Below are 27,627 nucleotides of genomic sequence, written 5' to 3'. Positions count from 1 at the left end.
TCCTACAAATTAATATATTATTATGTACTAATCAAATACAATCGTTGTATACCATAAAATTTTATTCTTTTAAATGTATATGTTTTTTATTAATAAAACATTTATATTTTATCACATGAATTCCGTTATTATTGCATTTTTCCAAAATATTTGTCTGTAAACACGCGCATTCAATTTTAACTAAACATTATTTAGTAAAATATTTTAGCTTAAATTCATCTCGTAGTTTAAAATAAATTGCAAACTTTGGCTATCTATATTAATTGCCATGCCAAGCACGATGATAAAATGTAGACCGTAACATATTGCAAGTTCTTTGATATAACGAGTAAATTGCAAAAGAAAATAGGAATACATTTTACTTAATAATATAGTGGAAATCAAATATACAGTGTACATATTGACAAAATAATTTTCTGTACAATATGCAATACCCACGTAAACTTTATGAGAAAGATTATAGCTTTATTCGAAGTTCTTGAACAAAGAGACTCAAAATAATATGTACTATTTTATGGTATAAAACTATTGTAGATATAATATAATTATAATAATTTTACTAATTTGGCGCGTAAATATAGGACATCATCATGACAAAAATACATTTCTTACAAAGTTTACGGATGTTTTCAAGAAACTTGCCACCGATTTATCAGAGCACCTGGTCCCTTAAGGCCATGCATTAGTTGAGGCACGGTCTAAAAAGATCGTTGCTAGGCGATGTGCGGATTGCGGGTCGCGGGTGAAAATGACGCCTGTCAAACGAAATATTATTTCTCATATAAATCCAACATACGTCCATTTTATGTTCTGTTTATTATTCTATTAGTATCAATAATAATATATTCATTGACATATTTTCTTTTTAAAGTAAATGGGTAAAGTTTTTAGTCATCTTTACACGATTTTAGAATTAATTGGCCGGTCGCCATCACGCAGCAAAGTGACGTGCGTCCGACTCCACGTTCTCTCAATGAATGCGAAGCAAGTACAAATTTTCGTCGCGCGTACAGTTGAACATTATTTGGCGTTTCACTGATGCGTCACCTTAAGGAAGATTAATCAATAATTAGATTAATACGATTAATCAAAAATTACAACGTCAGTCCGTAAATATTAAAAATATGTCTGAACAATAATCAAAAATATTATAATTACGTAATAATATAGCAATACCTAATTGCAATCTAAAATATTAAAAAACAAAGCATTTATTTTAATGTACTACAAAAGACTATGAGTAATTAAGTATTACAATAATAACCGCTATTTTAAATTAAAAAATCTTAAAATTCTGTCAACATGATAATATAACAATATGACGCTAGTCGATCAAAAGAAAACAGCGCTAGAAAAGCATAATATATTAAAAATACAGTAAAATTGTTCATATTTTACTAAACAACTAATTTTCATTACAAAATATTTGATTTATTTCAATAGCTTTTCAGAAAAATAAACCAGTATTGTATTATGAAAATTCGTTGTAAGAAATTAAAACAATACTTACTGTGTTTACGGTAATATAAAAAATCCACTAAGCAACCTTTATCATGAATAATGACTAATTGAAAGAGTTTCCATCCTAATAACGCTTAAAAATACCATCTACTGCAGTCAATCGATATTATTAATTTAAATATTACAAATAAACATACAATACATTAATTTTGATATACAATAACTTCAATAAATAGTGTTTGAATAGTTTCACAAATTTAAACCACAGTTAAAATCATTTTAAAAGTGTTTGTTTTGTCGAAATTGGATCAAACAATAATTGAGGTTATATTGTGCATCAAAATTACCGCATAGAGCTCTGAAAAAATAACGTCAATGTTTACTCGCCAAGCACAGAGCATAGAGCCGCATTAACCTATAAAATTAAATATAAATACAAATTAAATAATCTGGATTTCTTACCTTATCCTGGTGACGCCAAATGCAGTGCGGCAGCCGATACACTTCACATCAATCAGAGGATATTTTGGAGAAGAAAACTATGCGCTTTATTAAAAACATTGTGGAAAGTACGCGGGCCTGAATACGGTTATGAACGTCCCCCAGTGACCAGGGAACGCGTATTGTACGGAGATCAATTAAACTCAATTTAAAATGCAAAATTAATCATATTGCAGGGAATTGATTTGAATAATACTTGACAAAACAAGTGTTTTGCTTGAGGATTAAATGCTTATCATGTGTTAACTTTTGACGAGCGCTTTCAAAATTTAAATATGCTGCAATATTTTCTGTATGGCTGGGATTTACAGCAATATTGCAGCGAATCGCAGCTTTCTATTAGAAGGGATGTTGTTAAATTGGGACAATTTGGATAGAATAATGAATGGGATCGTAAATGGTGGTCCGCTCGCTGGCGACCGACTTTGCTCTTGGCTAGAGACTGTTGGGCGCCCCAACGATTTTCACCGCCTTTTCAATGCTTTGCTAGCCACTAACACCACCCTGAACTGTACACACACTACCCTAATAGTTACACACCCCTCCCGGTTTTTCGAAGTGCCGGATTCAGAAATCAAAATCACACGCAGACACATCATCACTCTCGTCATATTCACTTTTCAATATGGCAATAATATGATATTTCTAACATTTTCAGCTTACCATTCTACTACAATTATTGAAGCCAAAAGTAAGACACCGCTTAACACCTTTTTTTCATTAGTGAAAAAAAATTTACATTATTCATATGGCCTTATTTTACAAGACTACTAAACAAGGATTTGAACAACTTGATAAATACATTTGGCTAATTATTTCATAATAATAATTGGCTAATAATAATTAATTTTGTATCAGAATATAACAAATTCAAGTAGCCAATCGGGTTATTTTTTACGTATAATTTACGTCACAATACTGAAGCACTTTTCAGAATACTTGACATCATTCGAGGTCGTTTGATGATGGGTGGGACCTTTAATACTCATAATGGTTTTATTAACTATATAACATGAAAAAATCAAAAATGTGGGGTTAACCTTGTATTACTCTCTAAGGGTCTAAGAATATCTTTATTAAGGCATTATTTCATCTGACTCAGAGAGGTTGTAAGTCATTTTCGTAATTGGTATAAGTAGTTGAAGTGAAAAGCGTGTTAGAGACACATATTTTTGTACACACAGTCAACGTAAAGAACTGAAGCTAATTATATTTATTTATTATCATTATTCAACAGAAAATTTTGAATCTTAACACATTCACTACTGACCAATTAATTATCATGCTAATAGTATCTAATGGCCACGCGCCTAGCGCGTCTTTAGCGCTGAAAGACTTAATTTAAAAATTTAAATGTACAATTATTATGAAACCTTTGAAATTGAACACGATACTATTTTTAATATTTTTACATCACTTTAAATTAATTTTATCAAAGGGTTAAAAAATGTTGTTAGGCGTATATTACAAATTATCAGAAATATGTATATTTACGTGTAAAATCATTTTAAATTTCAGATGATAATAATTCTTTGAATTTTCCATATATGTTCCCGAAAAACCGATTCAGTTATATTATTAATTTTAAATATTCTTAAAAAAAATACTGATAATTTATCGTTGGCAATTAATAAATAGCATAATGGAGTAGGCAAAGGTACTATTTTATCAATTAAAAACATATTATTTTAACTGAAGTTTTTTTATAATACACATCAAAATTCCGAACCCAAAAATCAAAATTAAACCACCGTATTTACCACTAGTCCATTGCGAAAATATTATGTTTTCCAATTCTGTCCTGTCAAGATTGTGTACATATACGTGCAGCTGTATTTGTTTCGGAAAAACAGTGAAATGAGCGAAAAGATTTTCCGAGCGCCACCAGGTAAATTTACGTTAATAATTGAAGAATGATCCAAGAATAATTATCGAAAATTTACTTAACGGCCACGTGCGCCACGTAGGTCAAAATGGAGAATTAATTTATTTTCAGAGCATAAGCCTGGACATTCCTTAAACGTTGTAGATAATCCATTTATATAATTTTGAAGCCTTTGCATCCTTTATATTTATTTTGAACATTTGATGACTGCATAAAGTATTTTCAATACATAAAAATGTTCTTTTAAACCGCTCGATCTAATGTTTTAGAATATAGTCATATTTCAGGACATCCATGTGCAGTGGTGTTAAGATTTTTTAGATTTATTCATTATTAAACGCATTTACAAAACCATTAGTAAAATTGTTTATAGTTACGATAAAAATTATATTTATAATCTCGGTGATCGGTGAAAGAATTATGCATTTTTTATTATTCAAAAAATGGGCACGATTAACACATTTGAAGATAATTCTATAGATACTGATTATAAGCTATCTCTTTGACCATTCAAGTGTGATAAAACATCCTACGGATAATGATTGTTTTATAATAATTATTAAACTATGAATAAGGTAGTATTTTTTCGAAATACGCCATTTCTCTTGGCATTACCCAGTAGTTAAGCTATAACATACGGCCGTAGCCATTGCATTTTACCACCAGGGAGTAAGATTTTGTTAACGCACGTGTTTAAACATGTACTGAACCGAAAAAAATAATCTTTTTTTCGGTTAGGTACATGTTCAAACACGCGCGTTAACAACAAAAAAATCTCATTATTAAAGTGGATATATCGGCATAAGTCCAAGACACAAATACGCACTTTTAATATGCACATATATTGTTTATTTTTCAATCGCTTATATAATAAATGTATTCATCTATTTCCGAAATAATTTATTTTTAAGTATTTCAGAAGTATTTTTCAGATTCCATTAGTAAAACGATCGCCTCCTGAAAAAATCTGTTTTTGGATCCAAAACATAGACCGACCAATACAATCAAGAAATAAGTTCTTATCCTATCCTCCTACTCTTTGGGCTTTATTGGGTTCAAAGTTGCATCGAAAATAGTAATTAACAAATGTATCCTAATTACATTCTACGATGTTATGCATGCGTCGACAGATTTCACTTTAACACATGATATTTACTTAAAAAATAAAGTGATTCAGGGCTTGGCATATACCGCAATATATCATCATGTTTTATATTTGCATGTTTAATACCGTGACTACATTATAATACGTTAAACCTTTAAATTGAAATCAGGTACCTACTACATTTTTTTTTTAAATATTTTATAATACAATATAACCATCACTAAAACAAAAATTTCGGCGTAGCACTCGTTTTATAAATGATAAAAAATAGCTGAGGTGACTATTTTCAATAATAAATTATATAAACGTATTATAATCTTTTTTCCATAATTTTCAAGAGACATTGTAACACCAAAAAAATATTTTTGGTTGCTTTAGGGTTGGAAAATTGCTATTGTAATACTTGCAGAACTACCAACACCGTGAAAAGTGCATGAAGGTGTGGTGTGTTAAAGGGCGCTTGCGCATTGCGCATTGCCTCAATGCCGCAAAAGGGTATCCAACTAATAAAATTTACAACACAAGTATTGCCCGTAAGAAAAATTGTATCGAGTATCCTAATACCTTATATATTTAAAAAAAAAACTAATTATTTTGAATAATCTATTTTATTTCGGCACGCAAATATTATTTTATTACGTATGTATTATATTTTTAATTTCTAGTTCATTGTTCAACAAATCGATGACGTCATTTTTCATTAAATCATTTTTTTCAAAATGAATATACTGAAATCGAAACTGAAAATCACTCCATTATTATATTGCTTGTTTTTCACCTTTAAAATATAGTTCAACCATGAAAACACCAGTTCAATCAATAAGAAAGGGCTAGCAATAAATTCTTAATATTAACCTAATGCATAAAAAGTATCAAAATCATAAATAGGTATGTAAATGTTGTGATTAGGTTAAAAAATATTGTTCAATAAAATTAAACATGTATATTTATACGTGTAACCGGTAATAAGTTATAAAATTATAAGATTTCTTTTTAGAATAACAAATTGCTTTTTAAAAATCTAACATTTAATATAAACCAATAATTTACTAAACATAATATTAGAATAATATTTAAATCTAATATATGACGATCTAATTATTTAACGAATAATCACAAATTTAAATTAAATTTATAAATAAAAAAATCAATCTCCTCAAATAAAATACTTTGTTAATTTAATGTACTTATCGAATGTAAAAATTATTTTTAAAAATTTACTCACCCCGGATAAGTAGGAATTCTCCTGAGCGGAATCTCGTCTTCTTCCAGAATAACTGGACTGCCGGGTTCAGCGCAGTCTCCGACATCCTTGTCAACTAAATTAAATGATTTTTGTTTACAACAGCAGATGTTTGATTTTTATATTTTGCTTTTGAATACCTACGTACAGTGGCTTTTTTAGTAAACGTATATAATTGCTCGGCGTGTATTATCAATTATTAGAATTAAGGACATTACAGACATACGGTTTAACTGTACCCAATGCACATTTAAATTTTTTTGGTGAAGTCTATCGGAAATCAACGACTATTATCAATTACTACTAATATAAGCAGATTTATTGAGACATTCCAATCGGATTGATCGTTGTAAGTTAGTAGTGTCCGTCGGGCGTTGATTTATGACATAATCAAATGGAAATTGACTGATTAATAACCATACTGTATTAAAGTTTCCGGTAACCATGGTGGGAAGAAGCAGAAACCTTCCATCCTGCAATGTTTGAAAATCATTAATCTGTAGATATGAGGTAAACCCAACCTGATAAAGAATCACAGCAAACGGTAATCCCACCGCCATCTCTTGAAATTTCACTATGACAGGCAGCAAACGACCAGTTTGACGGAGTGCGATATCCCATCCCCGATCCAGAATTGACGATGGGCATCTGTTAATATTGAAGAGAGGTCATTTTAATACCTACCTAATTCATAATATTATGTAATAAACTAATAAAAATAATAATTACAATATCAAATGTGTGGTGGCGGGACGTTGTTCTGGGCCGAGTAACTATCAAATTTTAATAGCTCTGCACTAATGAATATTGTGGGGTACATAGGCGTGCTAAGGCGGTTTTATTAGCTCGTATTCTTGTTTGTCCAGTGGTTGTTTGTCCAGTACAAATCTTGCAATCGATTTTTCACTAATTTCCCGACTGGCTAGACATTTTAAACTTTTAGAATATATCAGAACACGATGCCAATGCATTCTTTTAATACTTCCATCCAAGCCATCTTTAAGCAGAATTGAATTCATTTTCAGTTAATTCTGTTTTGTATGGAAAGTTATTTCAGAAAAATCCGTAAAAAGTAAAAGACTATTATTGGTTGCTAAGGCGGTTGCTAAGGCGGTGGAGCATAATAATTCAACAGAAAATTTAAAAACGTTGTATTTAAAAGTTCTTGTAATTATTTAATGATAATATTAAAAAACAAAAGTATGTTATTAAAATATATAAAATGAACTTGTTATTCAACATCGATTTTTATAAAGAATAAAATAATTATAACTTGAAATTCTTTTTCCTCTGATAGGTGGAGTATTCACCTTATAGATATTTTTTTGATCATATAAAATACCTAATTGAATAAATATCGATAGATAGTACGATCTTTATAGTACAATCAATAATGAAGGAGAGTTTTGTAAATCCACGAAAATATTTTATAACATAATATATCAATCATTAGGACATTTTATCACTCCACAAGCTTTGTATTTTAAACAATAATAATTTATTGTTGTTTATTATCAATACCAATGAAATATATAACTCAGGGGGGCGTTATTACTGACGCATTCAATGTCCCTTACTTAAGATTTCAGGAATTGTTTACTATAATACCCACCATTATCTCTTAGTATAGTAAAATTCATATTGTAATAATATATTATACTAAACCAGTGACAGATATGTAACTCGTGACTCTCACGACGATTTCAAATAAACTACACCAGATTTTTCGTTTATCATTTTAGCTTTTCATTTGTATTGTATATTGTAATTTTTCTTATGTCGACCAAAAGGTTAAATAATATAATTTTTGTAAAAAAATACTTATTTTTGTAGTCAATCAACTAATGATTAAAAAATTTACCTGCGATTTTCAAGTTGACAAAAAATCAAAATTCAAGCTAATTCAATTCGTGTTCAACACATATGGAAAAGGGTTCGTCATCGCTATAATACATTGTAGTGTAGCTAGGTTTAAAGGAAATTTCGGTACTGTTCGGTTGTAGGTACGGAATACAGCGGAAAACACATTTTGAAAATAGCCGATAATCTGAATTATTTGTTAGGTTAACCTAACCTAACCTAACCTAACCCAACCTAACCTAACCTATCCTAAACTAACCCAAAATAACAAATAATCCAGTATATCGGGTATTTTCAAAATGTGTTTTCCGCTGTATTCCGTATAACCGAACAGTACCAAAATTTCTATCATAACAAAATTATTTTACCCAATTAAAAAATACTTTTGGACTTCATAATATACTTCCAGATTTGAAAATGCCTGGAAAATTCTTTGCGTAAGAATAATGTAATTTGTATGATATTTTATTAATATGATAACTTATTATGTAAACAGTAAGTTGTTCTCTGTCGTTTGTTTTGAATATGCTAAAATGGCGATTCGCTAAAAATGATTCATATTAATTTGTACCTAGTAGAAAACATATATCAATTAAAATTCTATTGAGTTTTGCTTATATTTTTATTATAAAAAGGTAACACGCCTCACCTCATACAACTGCTGATTCTCGGCGAGCGAGGCTGATGTGACGGTGGTCCCTTGCGAGAGTCTCCTATCAAGGGCTGATGTTTGGCGCCTCCTGGTCGGTTGGAGGGATCCACACGATGGCCATGACCTATCCTGCAAACGCTGGTGGGACCACGAACCATGCATAGTGCGCTAGAATTAAATTTTCCGCTACAGTACATACCTATTCTTTTATAGAAAATTGGACCCTAAATGTTTTTAAACTTTATATTAACGCCACACTACAGATTTAAAATTTTGATAAATCTTAAATTGAATAAAAATATTATTGAGATCTGCCTAATAAATAAAATAGTAAAGATTTCATTAACACGAGATAAAAATAATGTTAGTTTGGGAAACACTCTCTGCATCAAACACACAATGTAAAAACGTTATATAAAATTTGCCAGATGCTAATTCAAACCTACGGTATTCTACACTAAAGACATACTATTTACAGCTGCAGGGGTACCAAACATCTATAAAACTTACTATATACATACTTATATAATATATGTCATTGTGAAATGAAATATAACCTTAAAAATATGTTTTAACTATCTCTAATACTTTTTTGACATCTGTTTTTTTACTATTACAATATTTATGTATGTGTATATACGTAAAGAGGAAAATTGTATAAATTATATTCTACACTCCATACCTATTGCAGCATATTATGCTGACCAGACCGACTGCATGAACACTGTGGATGAACCGAAATTCGATGTTAATTATTGTGATACCACCGAGTAATCGTCAGCCACCCTTTTCTCTATTTATTTCCTATGGTCGGTACTAGTCTAAACCAAAATTGGCTAGTCTTACTTCTAATCGTGCTAAAAACAACTTGTCAATAAATTTGTACTAAATCTGTACACTCCAATCATTTATAACCATGGTATCACTAAATTAAAATTTACTAGACTCACCTCCTTTTCTTGGTCCTGCTCCCTTTGAATCTGCCTCTGATAGAGAAGCTCTCTGTCTAATTCTTCATCTTTCCTACTCTGTTGGGCCCTTAATACTTTTTCCTGTAAATCAATCATAACCAAAATGTAAAGATAATGTTATGATAACGATTTACATACATAACACTTTAATACCATAAAACAGATTGTATGTTTTATGCTGACCGATAACCATATTTAACTAAGTAATTACTTTACCTTATATTTAGTTACTTAGGTAGGTACGTATAAAATAATTACGGAATACCGTTCAAGTAAAGAAATAGGTACTATGTTAAAAGATATACAGATATCTCACATAAACAAAACACACCCTAGAAGAATGTTTTCTTTTATAATTAAGTGTTTTTTGGCTGTTCGTTTGTACACTTGTGGCGGATGCTATGGATTTTGTAGTGAATTCAGTCACTCGGTCACTTAATGTTGTGTACCTTTCGAAATTTTTGTATCACATGATTCGATACAGGCACACAAAAGTCATTCACTAATACTCAGTTCCTGCAATATCGAGATATTGACTCTGTGCTCTATCCATGAGTCCATGATTACCCTCAGCCGCCGTCCCTTGCACTACTGTTTCGTCGTTTAGGTCGTAATATCAACAGTCCCATACAAAACTTGAAAATAGATAACACACATGGACTTCATCAGCCACATCTTCTTATTTGTGAAAATATTTCCATTATAAAAAAAAAACCAAAGTACATAAATCAAGAATATAATAGATAGTATTTATTTATTCTTTGTTTACCATTCAAACTTGTTAAAAAACACATTTTTAAAGACTCTCCTTGAAATCAACATCACTGAATAACAAAAATCACCATGCTTTAATTAAAATTTAATATTATAAACAATACAGTGCATACTGTGTTTAGTCAATTAGCTATAACATGTTGATATAATTTACTAAATAAAAACAGGGTTAAAATCAATCACGAGACTGGCGACAAGTGAAACACGCACTTGTTTGGTATCCCTTCATTGCCATTGTGAATCTCTACACTAATGGCGACATGCTAAGCAGCCGATATGCATATAGCACAGGTAGGTAATTAATTAATTAACAGAACCATTTAGTATATTACTCTGATTTTGGGTTAATGGATACAAGTTAATACATTATAGACATATACTAGAGAAACATTTGTATTACGTATATACATATTTTTGTTATGAAATTTTTATACACGTGCGGTACAGTATTTTCTCTGATAGAGTAAGAATGGCTTATGTATAACAAAAACTTACAACTACATATTAACGTTACACGTACTAGACAGAATTCACATTCTTCTTTCGACCATGTCAGATCCTAATAGGATCATATGGGCCTCCACAGAGTGGAAGTTTGTATTAACAGATTTTTATTTTTACGAGAAATGGATGTTAGCCACTTGCTCAACCTATTAGGTCCATACTCTGTCTCATACACAAATTGAAAAACAATATGTGTACTTGCCAGACCCAGGATTCGAACTTGGGACCCTCGACACGAGAGGCCAGTGCTTGCCACGCGGCTATCGTGGGTGTAAATATTACAGATATTGAAATAAATTAATATATTTTCGTATATTACCATTTGATAAATAAAAACATAGCAAATCGATTCCTGTTGTGTAAAATGTGTTCTAAATGTATTCAGTAGGTATATTGTGTGAATTTTAATGAGATCTCATATTACTTAATATCTCTCTATAATAACTAAATCTTCTTCGCATCTTCGAAATTCCTTGGAGTGGCCGGGTGATATTATGTTGCCATTCTCTAACAAATGGGAAAGGACATAGAAGTATTGTGTAGTACCACAATTTAAAAAAACCACAGTATCTCGGTCACATTATGAGAGGACAAAAGTACAGCATTCTCCAACGTGTCATCCAAGGAAAGATCAATGGTACACGTAGCTGAGAATGACGCCACGGCTTAAGAACCTCCGTGATTGATAGCAACCGAACTATTCTGGGCAACATATGAGAGGGCAAAGAGCGCCATGGTGGTGGTTGATCTCCGTTAGAGTATGACACGATAAGAAGAAGAATGAGTATTTTTTAAACATTCGGTGAAATATTATTTTTAATTATTGACGTTACAAAAACACGTTACAATTGGTGCAAAAAGGAATATTAGAAAGTTTTGTAGGTTTGGGGCACTACTTATAATAAAAACTAAAGCGTTGGATGATCCTTTTGTATTGTTCTACAATATCGTAATCATCACCATAAGCTGAAGTGTATCCACTGCTGGGTGGACGCCTCCCCTAGCTCTCTCCACTTTTCTCGGTTCCTAATTCTTTTCTGCCACGTACATCCACCGAACTTTAAAAATCCATGTTTCACATGCATACGTGAGAGTTTGTAGCAAACATTGGATGAATACTTTACGCTTAAGACACAATGGGACATCACTTTTGAAGATACTATTCAGGAACCCAAATACATTCCATGCCAGTTCTGCGAGAAATCTTGTCATACATACCACCGCTAATTGACATCTGTTTCCAAGATAGACGTAGTTGTTGACTCGCTCAATTTGAGTCCCATTGATGAGTATTGCTGTTGATTCAGCAAAGCAGTGTATCATCACTTTTATCTTTGTGACATTTATCTTTAAACCTGCTTTACGGCTTTCTGCATCCTGTTCTGAAGGTTTTCTGGGACGTTAATACAACAATGTCATCTGCAAAATGCAGGTGATTGAGGTATTCGCCGTTAATGGCGACTTCACCGTTCTCCCAGTCAAGTCGCCTGAATAGAGGAACTCTTCCAGGGTAGCGGTGAATAATTTGGTTTAGATCGTGTAGCCTTGTCGGACACCCTTGCGAATGTGAAACTTGCAAAATGACTTATGAACCTTTATACTGGCTGTTGCACCACTGTATATGTTATTCAGTGTGTTTATATAGCGCTTAGAGATTCCTTTGTCGTACAAGGCGTATAATTGAGGGTTTTTAATAGAATTAAATGCTTTTTGATAATCTATGAAACCTAGCTCGAGTGGTACCTAATCTATATTCTTGATGCCATTCAATAAATTACTTGACAGCCTGTATATCGTCACTGTCCTGGCAGGAGACACTAATTCGAAAAAATGACATATTGAGTTAGTTATTCCAAAATGCTCCACATTTCAAACTTTACCGTCTGGAAACCTTCTTAATAAATACTCAGTCTTTATTTTAAAGTCATCCTTTTTACGATTACTTAATAAACTCACATGATAGACCCGTGGTCGGCAAACCGCGGCTCGCGAGCCACACGTGGCTCTTTGGCCCCTTGAGTGTGGCTCTACCACAAATGACCACGTATGGACTAAAACAGTGAAAGATAAATCAGTCAAAATGTCTTCGATTATAACCAATCAGCATATCGAAGATCTTAAATTGGTTTCAACTTTATTAATAGTAGTTGACGAGTTTTGTGACATAAATGATACAGGACAAATTTGTACGTTTTATTTCATCTACAGGTAATAAAGAAGAACTTTTAGGACTATTGCCTCAAAGGTCAAATACGTGGAGAGGATATGACAAATGCTGTAACTGAGTGCATGGAAAAACGTCATATTCCACTCGATAAAATTGCGTCAATTTCAATTTTGCAATTTCAGGGCGAAAAGTATGACCGGTGTAGGAAAAGGGTTTGTTACTATTTTGAAAGAAAAAAATAAGCACATTGCAGCATTCGTCAAAAAGCGCTTTGTGCGCAGACATTTCCAAAAGAAATTTGCAAAGTTAGCTCTTAATTATCGCCAATTTTTTTTTTAGTTAGTTTAGTACGCAGATCTTCTGCTGCATAACAGGGTACGTTGGTTATCAAGAGAAAATGTTTTAAAACATTTCGCTTCCTCATTAACAGAAATTAAAGCATTTCTTCTTGAGAAGGGTGTTTGTTCACTATCCAGAAATATGGTAACTGACAATCAGTTGATCCAAAAATTGTATTTCGTGGGAGACGTTACGTCTCATCTAAATCAGCTTAATCGTAAACTGCAGGGGGAAGGAAACACATTTTTTTCGATGTTAGAAGAAGTTATTTCATTAGAAAACCAATTATCCCTTTTTGCTTAAGATTTAGAAAGAGAATCTTCGATTCATTTAAAGCCTGCTGAAACATCGCTACGAAAATAATTCTGATTTTGACATTTGCTATTTCAAAACAACAATTTTAAATATGAGGGAAGCTTTCCTCAACAGGTTTCAGGAATTCAGAAACAGCAAAGCGACGTTAGCCTTTGTTTAAAAAACCTCTTAATGCTATGGTAACAGAATTAATTTTTTCTCCCTTTAATGTTGAGATTGCCAACTTTGAAATTTTGAAATGCAATTGCTGAATTTAAAAAATGAAGAATTATGGAGCTCTACATTTCAACGTCTCTATGCTGATATAGACATATTGGAGAAAAACAAATATGAATATGGTTCATAGCACAAGTAGTCTTCTTTGAAAGACCTGGAGAAGGAAGACGTGATGATTTTTAACACCTGGAATAGTATTCTTGACTCATAATATTATGTTCTATTGAAAAAACTAGCGTTTGTGTTCTTTCCCTTTCCGGTTCTACATATTCATGAGAACAATCTTTTGCAAGCATGAACCTTATCAAGAGTAAGGTCATCTTATTGATTAAAACCTGGAATTGTGCTTAAAATTAAAAACTACAACATACAATCCTGACTTACCCAAATTTTTCAAGGAGATGGAATTGTTAATTTAAAGAGAATTTATGTAATTTATATCTCTATAGACTTTTATATACTTTTTTGATTTAATTTTATGGACACCTTACTTTTTTTTATACTTATATTTTTGTCAATAAATAAGATCATTATTAAATAAGACATCAAATTTTTTTCAGTGTACCTACCTATAGTTTAATTAAGACTTAAAACTTTAATTAAAGTTTATTAAGTTAATAATCAGTACCTACATCTATAGTTTAAGTTGAAGAAATTTGGCTCTTCAAAGAAATCGCAATCGTTGTACTGTTGATATTTGGCTCTCTTGACTAATGAGTTTGCCGACCACTGTGATAGACCATTTCAAACATGTTAACAACTTAAAAGTCAAACTATTCAAAACTAGTATTCTCCAGTTAGTGTGTTCTGCCAGAACAGAGACGACATGATACATTGTGATATAGTATCTTCTGAATCCAGCTTGCTTTCTCAGTTGGTTCTCGTCTAGCACAGTTTTTAGGTGGTCGGAAAGTACTTTTGTGAAAGCTTTGTACAGAATTGGCAATACACTGATCCAATATTATAATAAAATAATAAATTATTAACATATTAGTTTTCTTTATTTGAGTGAATAGGATTTCGTTGATAATAGGACGAATTTCTGTAAACAAGAGACCATTATGGATGAAAAAGAGTCTTAGTCACTCAGAAGAGATTTCTTTGCAGGGTATTCACGACCTTCAGCCATGGGGGAACAATAAATACGAATGTAACTATCTTAAATAGACTTACTTTTTTGACCTGTGCCTCATGCTCCGAATTTTGTTGTTCGATTTCTTCCTCGGTGAGTGGCGTTGCATCCTCGTCTGACCCAGGGCTGATTTTTGACCCTGGAGGACATAAATAACAATTAACATGTTTTGTGAAAATGGGAACATAAATCGAAATATAAGTTTCAACGATGACAACGTGTAACAAGCCCACATAAACAGATTCTACCACCGTAATTCGTAACGTCACTCATATTATTAATTAAAAGATATGCCTACTCAACGTCACCAAAGTCAACAATAAGTTGACTATTTTTTTTTTGTTCATCGAAAATATATTTTTAGTTTTTCTCTATACTTATATACCTATATTTTTACTTATATACCAGGATTTCCAGAAAGTTTTTTCTTGATAATTTTTTTAATAAAAATGCACATATATAATAATAATAAATGCTACATCTCCATAAAGTTTGGTTAAGGGGGGACATGCTCGTCGAAGGTCAAAATTGAGTTTTTATTGTATTTTCAAACCATGATCCTGGACACTCCTTAAACGTTGTAGATGATCTATTTATATAATTTTGAAGCCTTATTATCCTTTATAGTTATTTTAAACATTTGATGACTGCATGAAGTATTTTTGTTACATAAAATAGTATTCTTTTAAACCTCTCGCTCTAATGTTTTAGAATATAGTCATATTTAGGTACATAACTGTGCAGTGGTGTTAAGATTTTTTACATTTATTAATTTTTAAATGCATTTATAAAACCATTAGTATAATTTATTACGAGATAATTTTTGTAAAATATTCACGATAAAAAATTATTTTGATAATCTCTGTGATCCCAAATTTGACAAGAATTAGGCATTTTATTATTCAAAAAATCGGCAAGATTAACACATTTGAAGATGATTCTAAAGATATTTATTATAAACTATGTCTTTGACCATTCAAGTGTGATAAACATCTTATGAATAATGATTGCTTTATAATAATTATTGACCTAAGAACAAGGTAGTGTTTTTTTGAAATACGCCATTTCTTTTGTCACTCCCTAGTAGTTAAGCTACAACATACGGGCGTAGCCATAAAATGACAAACTATAATTAAAGTAGGGAGTAAAATTATGTTAACGCGCGTGTTTGAACATGTACCTAACCGATTTTTTTTTATTTTTTTTTAAACGGTACATGTTCAAACACGCGCGTTAATATCATTTTACTCTATACTTCAATTATAGTTTGTCAATTTATGGCCACGGCCGTATGTTGTAGCTTAACCACTGGGGAATGACAAAAGAAATGGCGTATTTCAAAAAAACACTACCTTATTCTTAGGTCAATAATTATTATAAAGCAATCATTATTCATAAGATGTTTATCACACTTGAATGGTCAAAGACATAGCTTATAATAAGTATCTTTAGAATTATCTTCAAATGTGTTAATCTTGCCGATTTTTTGAATAATAAAATGCCTAATTCTTGTCAAATTTGGGATCACAGAGATTATCAATATAATTTTTTATCGTGAATATTTTACAAAAATTATCTCGTAATAAATTATGCTAATGGTTTTATAAATGCGTTTAAAAATTAATAAATGTAAAAAATCTTAACACCACTGCACAGTTATGTACCGAAATATGACTATATTCTAAAACATTAGAGCGAGAGGTTTAAAAGAATACTATTTTATGTAACAAAAATACTTCATGCAGTCATCAAATGTTTAAAATAACTATAAAGGATAATAAGGCTTCAAAATTATATAAATAGATCATCTACAACGTTTAAGGAGTGTCCAGGATCATGGTTTGAAAATACAATAAAAACTCAATTTTGACCTTCGACGAGCATGTCCCCCCTTAAAACAGGCCAAGTTTTAAAGTCATAATTTTTTAACCAACCCTGTACAACTAAATAAAATAAAAATTGTTGAAAACATAAAATATAAAATTTTAATTTTAGATATTTGATTATTATTCTTTTGTAGTTTTCCCTTCCGTACTGTGGTTGGTAGAGCGGCAGTCTCTGAAGCCGTTGGTTATGAGTTCAATCTCGTGTCTGGACACAACAGATACATGCTATTTTTTCAGTGTGTGTATGTTGATTAAATGCAAAGACCCAATAAGTTGAGTGAATGACTAATAACCACTCTTCGTAAAAATGTCCGTCCGCTCTGTGGGACGTAGAAAATGCCTGTACTTTTCTTGTATTTTGTAACGATTTTTGGGCCTTTTTAGGAGGCCCAGTATTTATTGTTACCAGAACGCTACACAATTTTAATAGAATGTAATATCATTGCATTAGCACATGTGTAGGCACATAATATTAAATCCCTTGGTATATGGGAAATATGCGAAATTAAACGTGACAGAAAAAACGTTGTAGATTTCTGCTAATCTTATTATAATATTGGGGTTAAGGGCGGAGATGCTCAGCGTAGGTAAAAATGGAGCTTTTATTGCATTTTCAAAGCATGATCCTGGACATTCCTTAAACGTTATAGATAATCTAAATAAAAATACTTTATGCAGTCATCAAATGTTTAAAATAAATATAAAGGATAATAAGGCTTCAAAATTATATAAATAGATTATCTACAACGTTAAAGGAATGTGCAGGATCATGCTTTGAAAATGCAATAAAAGCTCCATTTTGACCTACGCTGAGCATGTCCCCCCTTAAGTATTTTAAAACATCTTTTTTGTGAATTTAATGTAGTGGGATATAATATTGAGTAGGTGCAATAAAAACTTTCCGTAGTTTTTTTATTTTTTACGAATTTTAATCAGAATTTTAAATTCCGCCACTGATATAGTTGTGATGTATCGATAATACATTGAAACTCTTTAAAAATTTATTATTGTACTAATACGTAATAATTATTATTATCCAATAAATTCACCCAGATGAGATTCTGTCATTTCGAATCCAGATTTTTTTCATTCGTTATAAATGTAGAAGTAATTATTTTTCATCCTATGTGAATCTTGACCGACTCACAGGGCGGTTTCTTAAAAGTTTATTTTTTACATTATATTAGGTTAATTATTAGTCAGAGACTCGAACTCAACCCACGGGGATTTTGCCACTAGTCCACGGCAGGCGTTTTTTTGTACCCACCTACCTTTATAACACAAAGTTCAATATTCACTAGTTTAATACGAGTGCGAGGTATTTATTATTGTTTAGAGATAATAATACCTTTTTTCGGAGTGCATTATAATAAATGAAAAACTAGAAAATTATAGAAAATTTTAATATATATGTCACAGGAATTATCTAATATAATATGTGCCGTTCAATTGAGTACCTGTTTTAGGTACTCTTAAGGTATCCAAAGGACTGGAGGACGTATTTTATATACTTGGGGAAACCTAGTATATCAATAATTTAATGTAATTTATATTTTTGTAAGTATATAATTGATTATTATTTTTGTATTGCCGTTTGATTTATTTTTATACAGATTATTATACTCTAATATATTTATAATATAATACATATATAAATTTAAATAAGATTTAGATAATTACCTGCACATGGAGGTGGGTATGAAATCCAAAATTGATGAGCCAGCTTCACTTTGATTTTGCACAATGTATGTAATATTTTAAATCTTCATTTAAAATGTAATCACTTTAGGAATACTACCACGTTCACTTATCACACTGAATATAATCAATAATTTAAAACAATTAATTATTTTTACTGACAGCAAAATTTGATTCCATAATTATTCACCAGTCATTGGGTTATGGAAGAAACTTTTTCTTGACAGTATTTTTATCAGTCACAGAACCTCACAATGGCGTGTGTGTATTTAATGTTGCATGTCCAGGCTGAGGTAACGGTGTGTGGCGCAGTAAAAATACCTTCAGTGTGAGGTCTGAAATAATAAATAGAATTTAACGAACGCCCTACCTTCTTTACACCCCCCATATGCGGGCTCACGTAACACCGATTTTCGCACTAATTATAATTCCGCTCCCTACAGATTTTTTTTAAAATATGTACACTAGTCGCGCGCGGTCAAAACTGGACTATGCCCTTTATTAGTAAGTATATTATACTATAACTAGGTGTAAAACCCACCCAAAGACGTAAAAATATATATATATATATATATCGACTGTGTTTAGGAAAAAGGGCGTAACCCTCGATTTTTCGAAAAGTGCTTTTATTCGATATTAACAATGTACTTATACAACTAAATACACGTTCTATAAAAAGGAAGTAAACCACAAATGCCAAATTATTATCTAAATTCAGGTTTTAATTGAGATTAATTAATTTTTAATTTATGGAAAAAAGCAGTTATCCTCAATTTTAATGATTTTCCTGTAATAACTTCTTTAATTATTATTAGATCGAAAATATATTACACTAAATCATCAATCATCATGCACCCAATGTCTGTGCCTATTTTTAAAAAAAAACATTAAACTAAAAACTCTTAAAAAACATTTTTTGCCTCTCCTGTGAAATTTGTTCAGTGACGGTTACGTCCTTTTTCCTAAACACAGTCGATATATTATATATATAGATTATAATATTTGTCTATACAAATAATAAAATTTGAATGCCTGTTTTACTAATTTAAATATTGTTAAAACTTATATTCCTTTTAGACTTTTTTCAAAGAGACTTTTCGAAAATAACTAGTATATGAGGCACGGATAAATATATAATTATACTAAAATGTGTTTGTTGTGAATATTTGTGTCCTTCTTCCTTCCGTAATTCATGATAATGATATCCTGAAAAATCGCTTTAATATAAATACGCTATAATAATAAAAATGTGTGTAATATCATCTAGGATTACTCGTTGAATTATAGATGCACTGACCTTTTAGCTAATAGATATAACATTTGAAGAATAAAAAGATCAAAAAGTAAGATTTGCTCATATAAATTACATTCTTTTGTAAAGAGATAAATACAGATAGATGAGTATTGTGATTAACATTGCAAAAAGAAGCACATAGCAAATTGTATTGCAATATGTATGTACAGCATTGTTGTCCTATTCTGATAACGTATCTACTTAAATAATGCCACATACAATATATTCATATTTCGGTGTAAAAATTACATATATTTACATTGCAATATTGGTCGGTACCTATATACTGCAAATTCACAATAATATTTACTTGACCTTTTCTGCTAACGAACCCACTTTCATACATATCAATGTACGAGTACATCTCGTGTAAATCAATAGATAAACGTCTCAAATACAACTGATTTGTAGATACAAAGACATTATTTCTATCTAAGAAACCCAGCGTGAACTATTATTGTGGTATATAATTTATAGGCATATTTTTCACAATTAATATCCATTGATTCAGTAACAGCCTTAAGCAAAGTGCCGCCCTTAAGTAGACTTCGAATACTGTCCCTTTTCATGTTTAGTTTCAAATTATCTGTAAACTCGTAAGGAACATAAATTATTATAATATATACAGGGCTCGAAATGGACCGTAGCGCCGTTCCGATTCGTGAAATCGGTAAAATTATCACTCTGCCTCGAGGAAAAAATATGTTGACCATCTGATCTAGATAGACCATATAATATAAAATCTAGCACACTTCTTTTTATAAAATACACATAAAATTTAATAACTATGTAAATATCTTCAGAAAATTATCAAGCGCTCCGGTTCGTAAACATTTCCATTCGGATTGCGGATATCTTAAACAAATAAATACAATAAAAATCTTAAATTGATATACACTCCAATTGCTGAAAATTGGAGCATTTCCACGAAACCTACTTTGCGGTGGTTTTAGTACAAGTTTTACCTATGTAATAAACCACTATTAAATATGTAGTACAATGGATGTTGGAGTACAATAATTCTTCATCAATTCATCGTTAGGATTGTTATGCTTCCCTTGTTGTTGTTATTGTTTAATCTAAGATGTTGAAGCGACCGTATCGTCTGTTTCGAGGAAAATAGTCACTGCTCATAAAATTTGTAATATTTGTATCCGTTCTTTCGTTTGCCTCTCTTAATAATATGCCGCCCCTATGCAACGTATGACCTGCCTACCCTGGGACGTCACTGCATTGATCGATGGTAGACAATTTATTCAGAAATCTATATTGTACTTGTAAAAGTATAGCAGACCTTAGTGCACCTGTTCTACACCTTCCCCGTTAACTTTAAGGCTATACTTGGTTTAAAAAGATCGTGACTAGGCGATGCGCGGATTGTGCAAATGACGCGAGCCGAACGAAATATAATTTGTCATAAGAATTCAACATGCCTCCATTTAATGTTATGTTATTGTTATATTAGTAATAATAATAGTATATTCATTGACATTTTTTCTTTTTCAAGTAAATGCGTAACGTTTTTTAGTCATCTTTACACGATTTAAGAATATATTCCTCCGACGCCATCACAAAAAAATGACGTGCTTACACTTCGACTGTCGATCTCCGATTGGCGACGAGTGAAAAATTTCGTCCCACCTACTGTTGAAAATTATTTGCCGTTTCACTTATGTATGCTCTCAACAAAATTAAGCTGAAGTCTAATGCACCTTGGTAGATAAGTAATAATAGAATAGTATTACCATTGTATGACTTTGCAATAGTTTTGTAGGGAAAAACTAAGCTAGCAACAAATTTTCTAGAGCCAAGAGTGTGAAACTTATCAAAATATCATACCCCCCCGGTGGACAAAACAATGTGGAAGAGTGACCATGAAGAGAATATTCAAGTAGGGGCCTCCGAAGAGTTAAGACTAGTGACAAAGTTATTACATTATATTAAAAAATTAAAAAAATATGCTTATTGTAAAATACTACCCACAGCATAACAAAATTCCTGCATTCATAATTTATTATACTAATATATAATACTTACAAGATAAAAAGAACTTTTTACATACTTACAACGTTTTTAAGTTTTCTGTTGAATCATATAAACTTGACTTGACTAGCTTAAACGATCAAAAAAAATTGTACTTGACAGAAATAATACTGAAATGTCATATTGATTTCCACGGTAACGCACGTACATATTAATATTAATAATTTAGTTACTACGACCCACTTAGCAACCAATAATAGTTTTACTTTTTACGGATTTCCTCTGAAATAACTTTTCATGCAAAACAGAATTAGCTGAAAATGAAATCAATTCTACTCTAAAAGTATTTTTTAAAAAATGCATTGGCATCGTGTTCTGATATATTCTAAAAGTTTCAAATATCTAGCTAGTCGGGAAGTTAGTTAAAAATCAATTGCAAGATTTGTACCGGACAAGCAACCACCGGACAAAAAATCACCGGACAAATAAGAATACGAGCTAAGAAAAACGTTATAAAAATAATAATAATATATATACAACCAATGACATCACGTGCGAGTAGGCAGGTCAAGCGTTGTTTAGACACAGAAAATTAAGGCAGAAATTATATAGAATTACACACATCTTTAATCGTAGATTCCGTAGTGATGACATTTTTCGCCTGCGGTGCTACCGTTAAATGCTGTAATATTAATAATAATTTACATGTATGTTACATAATTTAATGTACATTAACTGTTGTAATTCTCCTACTTCCATTCTATTCGTGTTTAATATAAATTATGAAAGCTATTTTATATACTCATGTATTGTGATTTATAAGAATGGAGACTGTTTCATTTAAACCATGTTTGTATAATTTATACAAAATTAAAAAGATGAATTATTTGAATGCATCGATTTATTTGGAAAATTAGAATAAGATTGTTATTTTTAATCGTTTGGGGTCTCAAAATCAGTCAGTGCGTCGGGTATCTACATCACTAAACGCGCTACGGTATCCATGATCCATCGAAAGTATAATTATGAATAAACAATATGGGCGAAATATCATCCAGTCTCAAGCTTTGCTGAATAACGGATATCTCAAAGAATATGACCAATATCGACAATCTGAATTTAGAAGATAGTCTTAAATGACAAAGATACTTAATTATATAACAGATAGAATTACATGTAAATTGTACGTTCCACCGTATTACCGGTACCGGAGACAAATGGCCGTATAGGACTGTGATAAAAAATTACGCGTTTTTTCTGAAATATTTACCAACAGAAATGTTCTAATTTTATTAGATTCAATGCGAACGTTAATTTAATATTGATTGTTATGAAATATCTAATAATAACACTCTCATTACGAGAACCTATTTACTAACCTACTTTTGAATCATTCATAATGTTATATAAATATATTGGATACGTAGTATTTATAATTTACTTAACAATTTTCGTCTATATTTCCCTTATATTCCTGTGGTTTTATTACGTGTTTTTTTAATGTTTTATTTAAAATTTGATCTCAATATTACGCGGACATCTATTTCTGATACAACACCTTACGGTGAACTATGATACAGCCAACTGCATGCGTACAAATTTCCGGACACGGAAATATTGTTCAATACGTATCTCCTGAAAACAATTTCTTGTTACGGTAAATACAGGTGGAATAAATTGTGGAAAATATCATAAATTTCCGGTATATATTTCAGACTTAAATCTGCAACCAGGGAACTCAGAAATAATGGGAACTGAAATACACAACGGGTAAGGCGATAGCAGGTAACCGACTCGAGTAAGGAAGAATCGGGTTAAACTTACACACGTGTTAAGAATACGTTTTACGTCGAATACTAAAAACTGCTCTCGGTTTATGCATGTACGCTCATTTAATGTTGGTGTATTACACACACTATTGCATGTGCATAATGCGTACTTCATTTTCGTAGGACACTCACACATTCAAAAGCCTGCTTCACCATGCGGCGAATTGAATATTGCCTATCGGTATTCTATTTATTATATGTTCTGTGTCTGCAACAATACATAGGTATTATTCGATTTTGTTCAAATATTTGACATCAAAGTCCACCATAACGTTTTTAATATTAACATAGATAGTAAATTTAAATTTGGACGTTTGAATAAATGGACACCCATATTTTGAAAAAAAAAAAAATTTTGATCAACTTTAATAAATAATTTTTATTGTATTAATTAATAAATATCACTATTTTTTATAATTATTTCTTATTTCTTCCTTGCAGCTCTAATTTGTAAACACTGAAATTTTGTATTAAATATATTAAAAGCGAAATGAAATATAATGTAATAGGTATAAATTTAACAGATCACAGATTACAGAAAAACGTGATGGTCCCAAATTACCAATACTGCCGCGACCGACCTCTTAGCCAAACCTAGATAGTCAATACTGAAACGTATACATACATACATAATTAACTTCCGACTAATTTCCGGCTAGTAAAACAATAAGTTAAGACGAATACTCCACCTACCAGAGGCACCTAGCGAACGAAACTTGCAATTTGCAACTATTCTATAATTTACATTTTAAAATGTTTTAATTAATATCGCATCTAAAAACAATACAAATTATATTCTTTTTTATTTTAAGTCAAAGATAAACTTATATTTTAATAAATTATTATTTAAAAGAAAGCGTTATAAAATGTGAATTCGTTAAAGGATTTCATCTTATTATACATATTATTTGATGGTCATGTTTATTGTTAAAATTTAGTTAAAACGATTTTTGAGTAATTTATAGTTAAATGTTTTTTTATATATATTCTAAAAAACATTGATTTTTATAAAAAAGATGTGTATAACTTGAAATCCTTTTTTAATTATATCAAATCTAATTTTGGTATAGTCACAATATTGAGCTCTAAATTATCAAAAAAAAATCTCAAATTGCAAGCTTCCTATTTTTACTCTGGGTGTAGGTGATTCACCTGAACTTTTCAATGTAATGTAAATTTACTTGTGTTTGGAGTCTCCTGAAAATTATGTAGAGTACTATGAGATACATTCCTTTAATCCTAAGGGGCCGAGTATATAACAAGAAACTTATGTATATTTGCCTAAAATGGTGATAAACAACAAGTAGTCAACGTTCAAACCCTATTTTCAAATTCTGTATTTACTGTTTTCCAGAAATGCTATTATCTTACCTATAATTAAGAAAGTAGATTATACGTTCTCTTTTTCATATTTACCTTTCACCACTGGCTATGTTTTTCATAATTATGTACATTGATACTATAAATTCAAGTATTATTCCATTATTTAATATGTTGGACACAACCAATCGATTTATAATTTAGTATTAAATATGAATAATCTTTTTTTGTTACCGTACAATATTATTTACCTACTTGATATTTTGTAAACACTGTTTCATTCCTGTCATCAGAGACTCTTACATCATTAAAAACATCACTCACAATCAAAACACAGCACATTTAAACATCTTCGGCTCTCGTTTCTCTTGTTTAATAAACTAATTTTGAATACTTATTAAGCGTTTCGATACATATAACCGATTTCACATAGATACGATCGAAATAGGTTTACTATAATAAATATTGTAATATCTCTGGTTATATTGCGTCTAGGTAACTTAAAAACGAAGCATTCTCTAATGTATGAGAATAACGTTTGAAGTTTTGGGCTATTTTAGTCGTAGCATTGGTCGACTAAATGTATGTGTATACCTAGGTATGATCTTCTACAAAATTAGTCGTATAGTTCAGGGTTGATCAACCTGTGCGTTGCTACGAACGACTTTTTACATAAAACAATAATAATTGTCGCGAGCTGCATACCAAGTTGTTGGAATTCAAAAGAATCTTAGTTTAAAAAATATAATTAAAAGTAATCTTTATTAATCACAAAAGTTATATATGCATTTCAGCACTCGAAATGGAAAAATTCACGAAACGGAGTAAGGTAGAGTGAGGTTAACTGGGCAGGGCAGGTTAACTGGTCATTTCAAATTAAATGGTAATTTAAATGAGAATTTTAAAAAACACTGTATTTTTAGCTTGGTCATTGGATCCCAGATGGCGAAATAGCGCCTGTACACATGCATAGAAATACTGTCGGCAATTGTGCTTATTTTAAACTGTCATGACAATAGCTGTTTACACGTAAAAGTGCTGACTGTCTCTCCAATCTCATTCTTCAAGAGTGAGCGAGACGCGAGGTTGTCATTTTATACTACTATCTGACGGGTCGTATTTTAAATCGGAGCTCAAAATGAGTAGTTCGTTTTTTATATCTATATTTTATATTTATATTTTCATATCGAAAATAATCTTACTTGCGCGCAATAAATCATTATAATTTGGAATCTTCCAATCTTGTTTGATTTTGCACGCAATCTTGCCAACTGCAGGTTAATACATATTATTTCCCCATACATTTTCTTACTGTGCACAGTACATCCATGCACGTGTAAACGGGGTATTGTGTTCTTAAACCATAGCAGAAATATAACAATGTGTCATTACATCATCAAATGTCAAAAGTGTTGGTTGTAGTATAATTTTGTTCCTCAGTAATTTCATATTTAAATAAATTAAAACTGTATCATCTTGCAAAAGTCATCTGAATTCGTATTACATCAGGAGAAAAGGTAAGCTGTGATTTTTTAAACTTGAAATTTGTTAATTATTATTATTATTCAAAAAAAAATGGTCTTCGGGGTTAACTGGGCCGTGCTCAGTTCACTTGCCGTGCATGTAATTTTATTTATATTATTTATCATTTTCAACACTTAATAAGTGTGTGTTTTATTATAGATCATTGAATTAAGTTACTACTGCCCTCAAAAAAATGTAGCGAAAATATCTAGATATGCAGGGTTATTATCATTTGAAGTGAAGGAATTAAATATATTTAATTTTTATTAACATTACCTGTATTACTATAATAATAATAATATATATATATATATATATATTATATTTCAACAGTAACTGTATTTTTATTCAAACTACTAACTCAAATTCACTCTAAGTACTAACATAATGGATCATCTAAATATACTCAGTTAACCTACCAACGGGGCTCAGTTAACCTGCCTATGTATTTAACTGAGCAAGTTTCCCCCTTTTCACTATTTATGTTTTTTTACAAATGTCTTTAAAATAACTACATTGTCAATTTCATCAACCATAGCTAATTGTTTGTAATGTTTTTACGAAAAAAATCAGTTAATTCCTGTGATAAATAATTATAAAAAATGAAAAACAAAAAGGGAACCCAGTTAACCTCACTTCTACTCTACCTACTCGATAATTCCCTGAAAATATTAACATACTTATTCATATAATTTTATTATTCTATGTATATTACATAAAAACAATAGTGCATTCGATATTTTTTTTGTATACCTCCTTTTTACAGCGATCCTAAGGTAACACCATACAAGAAATTACAAATCGTTACAAATATGTACGTAAAAAATGTGATGCTCCCAAATTACCAATACGGCCGCGACCGACCTCTTGGTCAAACCTAGGTAGTCAATGCTGAAAGGTGTACCTACATACATAATTAACTTCCGACTAATTTCCGATTAATAAAACAATCATTTAAGGCGAATACT

At 30.9% G+C, this 27,627-nt stretch overlaps 1 protein-coding gene across 4 annotated transcripts in view; it reads right to left on the bottom strand.

Moving 5' to 3' along the window:
• The window catches only part of Hk (potassium voltage-gated channel subfamily A regulatory beta subunit hyperkinetic), a 118,870-nt gene extending 93,195 nt beyond the window's left edge, over positions 1-25,675 (bottom strand). For 3 of the 4 annotated variants that reach the window (XM_085943390.1, XM_085943381.1, XM_085943372.1), the window contains exons 1-7: positions 25,391-25,675; positions 18,692-19,044; positions 15,167-15,264; positions 9,658-9,759; positions 8,705-8,875; positions 6,717-6,843; positions 6,178-6,271 (exon numbers count right to left, since the gene is read on the bottom strand). In XM_085943390.1, coding sequence (XP_085799516.1) covers positions 6,178-6,271; positions 6,717-6,843; positions 8,705-8,869 — 386 coding nt within the window. In that variant the 5' untranslated portion in view covers positions 8,870-8,875; positions 9,658-9,759; positions 15,167-15,264; positions 18,692-19,044; positions 25,391-25,675. Of the gene's footprint in view, positions 1-1,923; positions 2,411-6,177; positions 6,272-6,716; positions 6,844-8,704; positions 8,876-9,657; positions 9,760-15,166; positions 15,265-18,691; positions 19,045-25,390 lie in introns of those variants that run through there. The other variant, XM_085943396.1, reaches the window with a different exon arrangement.
• Positions 25,676-27,627: the final 1,952 nt, after the last annotated feature.

Source organism: Rhyacophila brunnea, unplaced genomic scaffold, assembly GCF_057557595.1.
Source record: "Rhyacophila brunnea isolate RB1 unplaced genomic scaffold, BYU_Rbru_1.0 scaffold_1, whole genome shotgun sequence".
Classification (NCBI taxonomy): Eukaryota; Metazoa; Arthropoda; class Insecta; order Trichoptera; family Rhyacophilidae; genus Rhyacophila; species Rhyacophila brunnea.
Note: the sequence above shows the minus strand (reverse complement) of the source record. Positions and strands in the feature narration are given on the sequence as shown.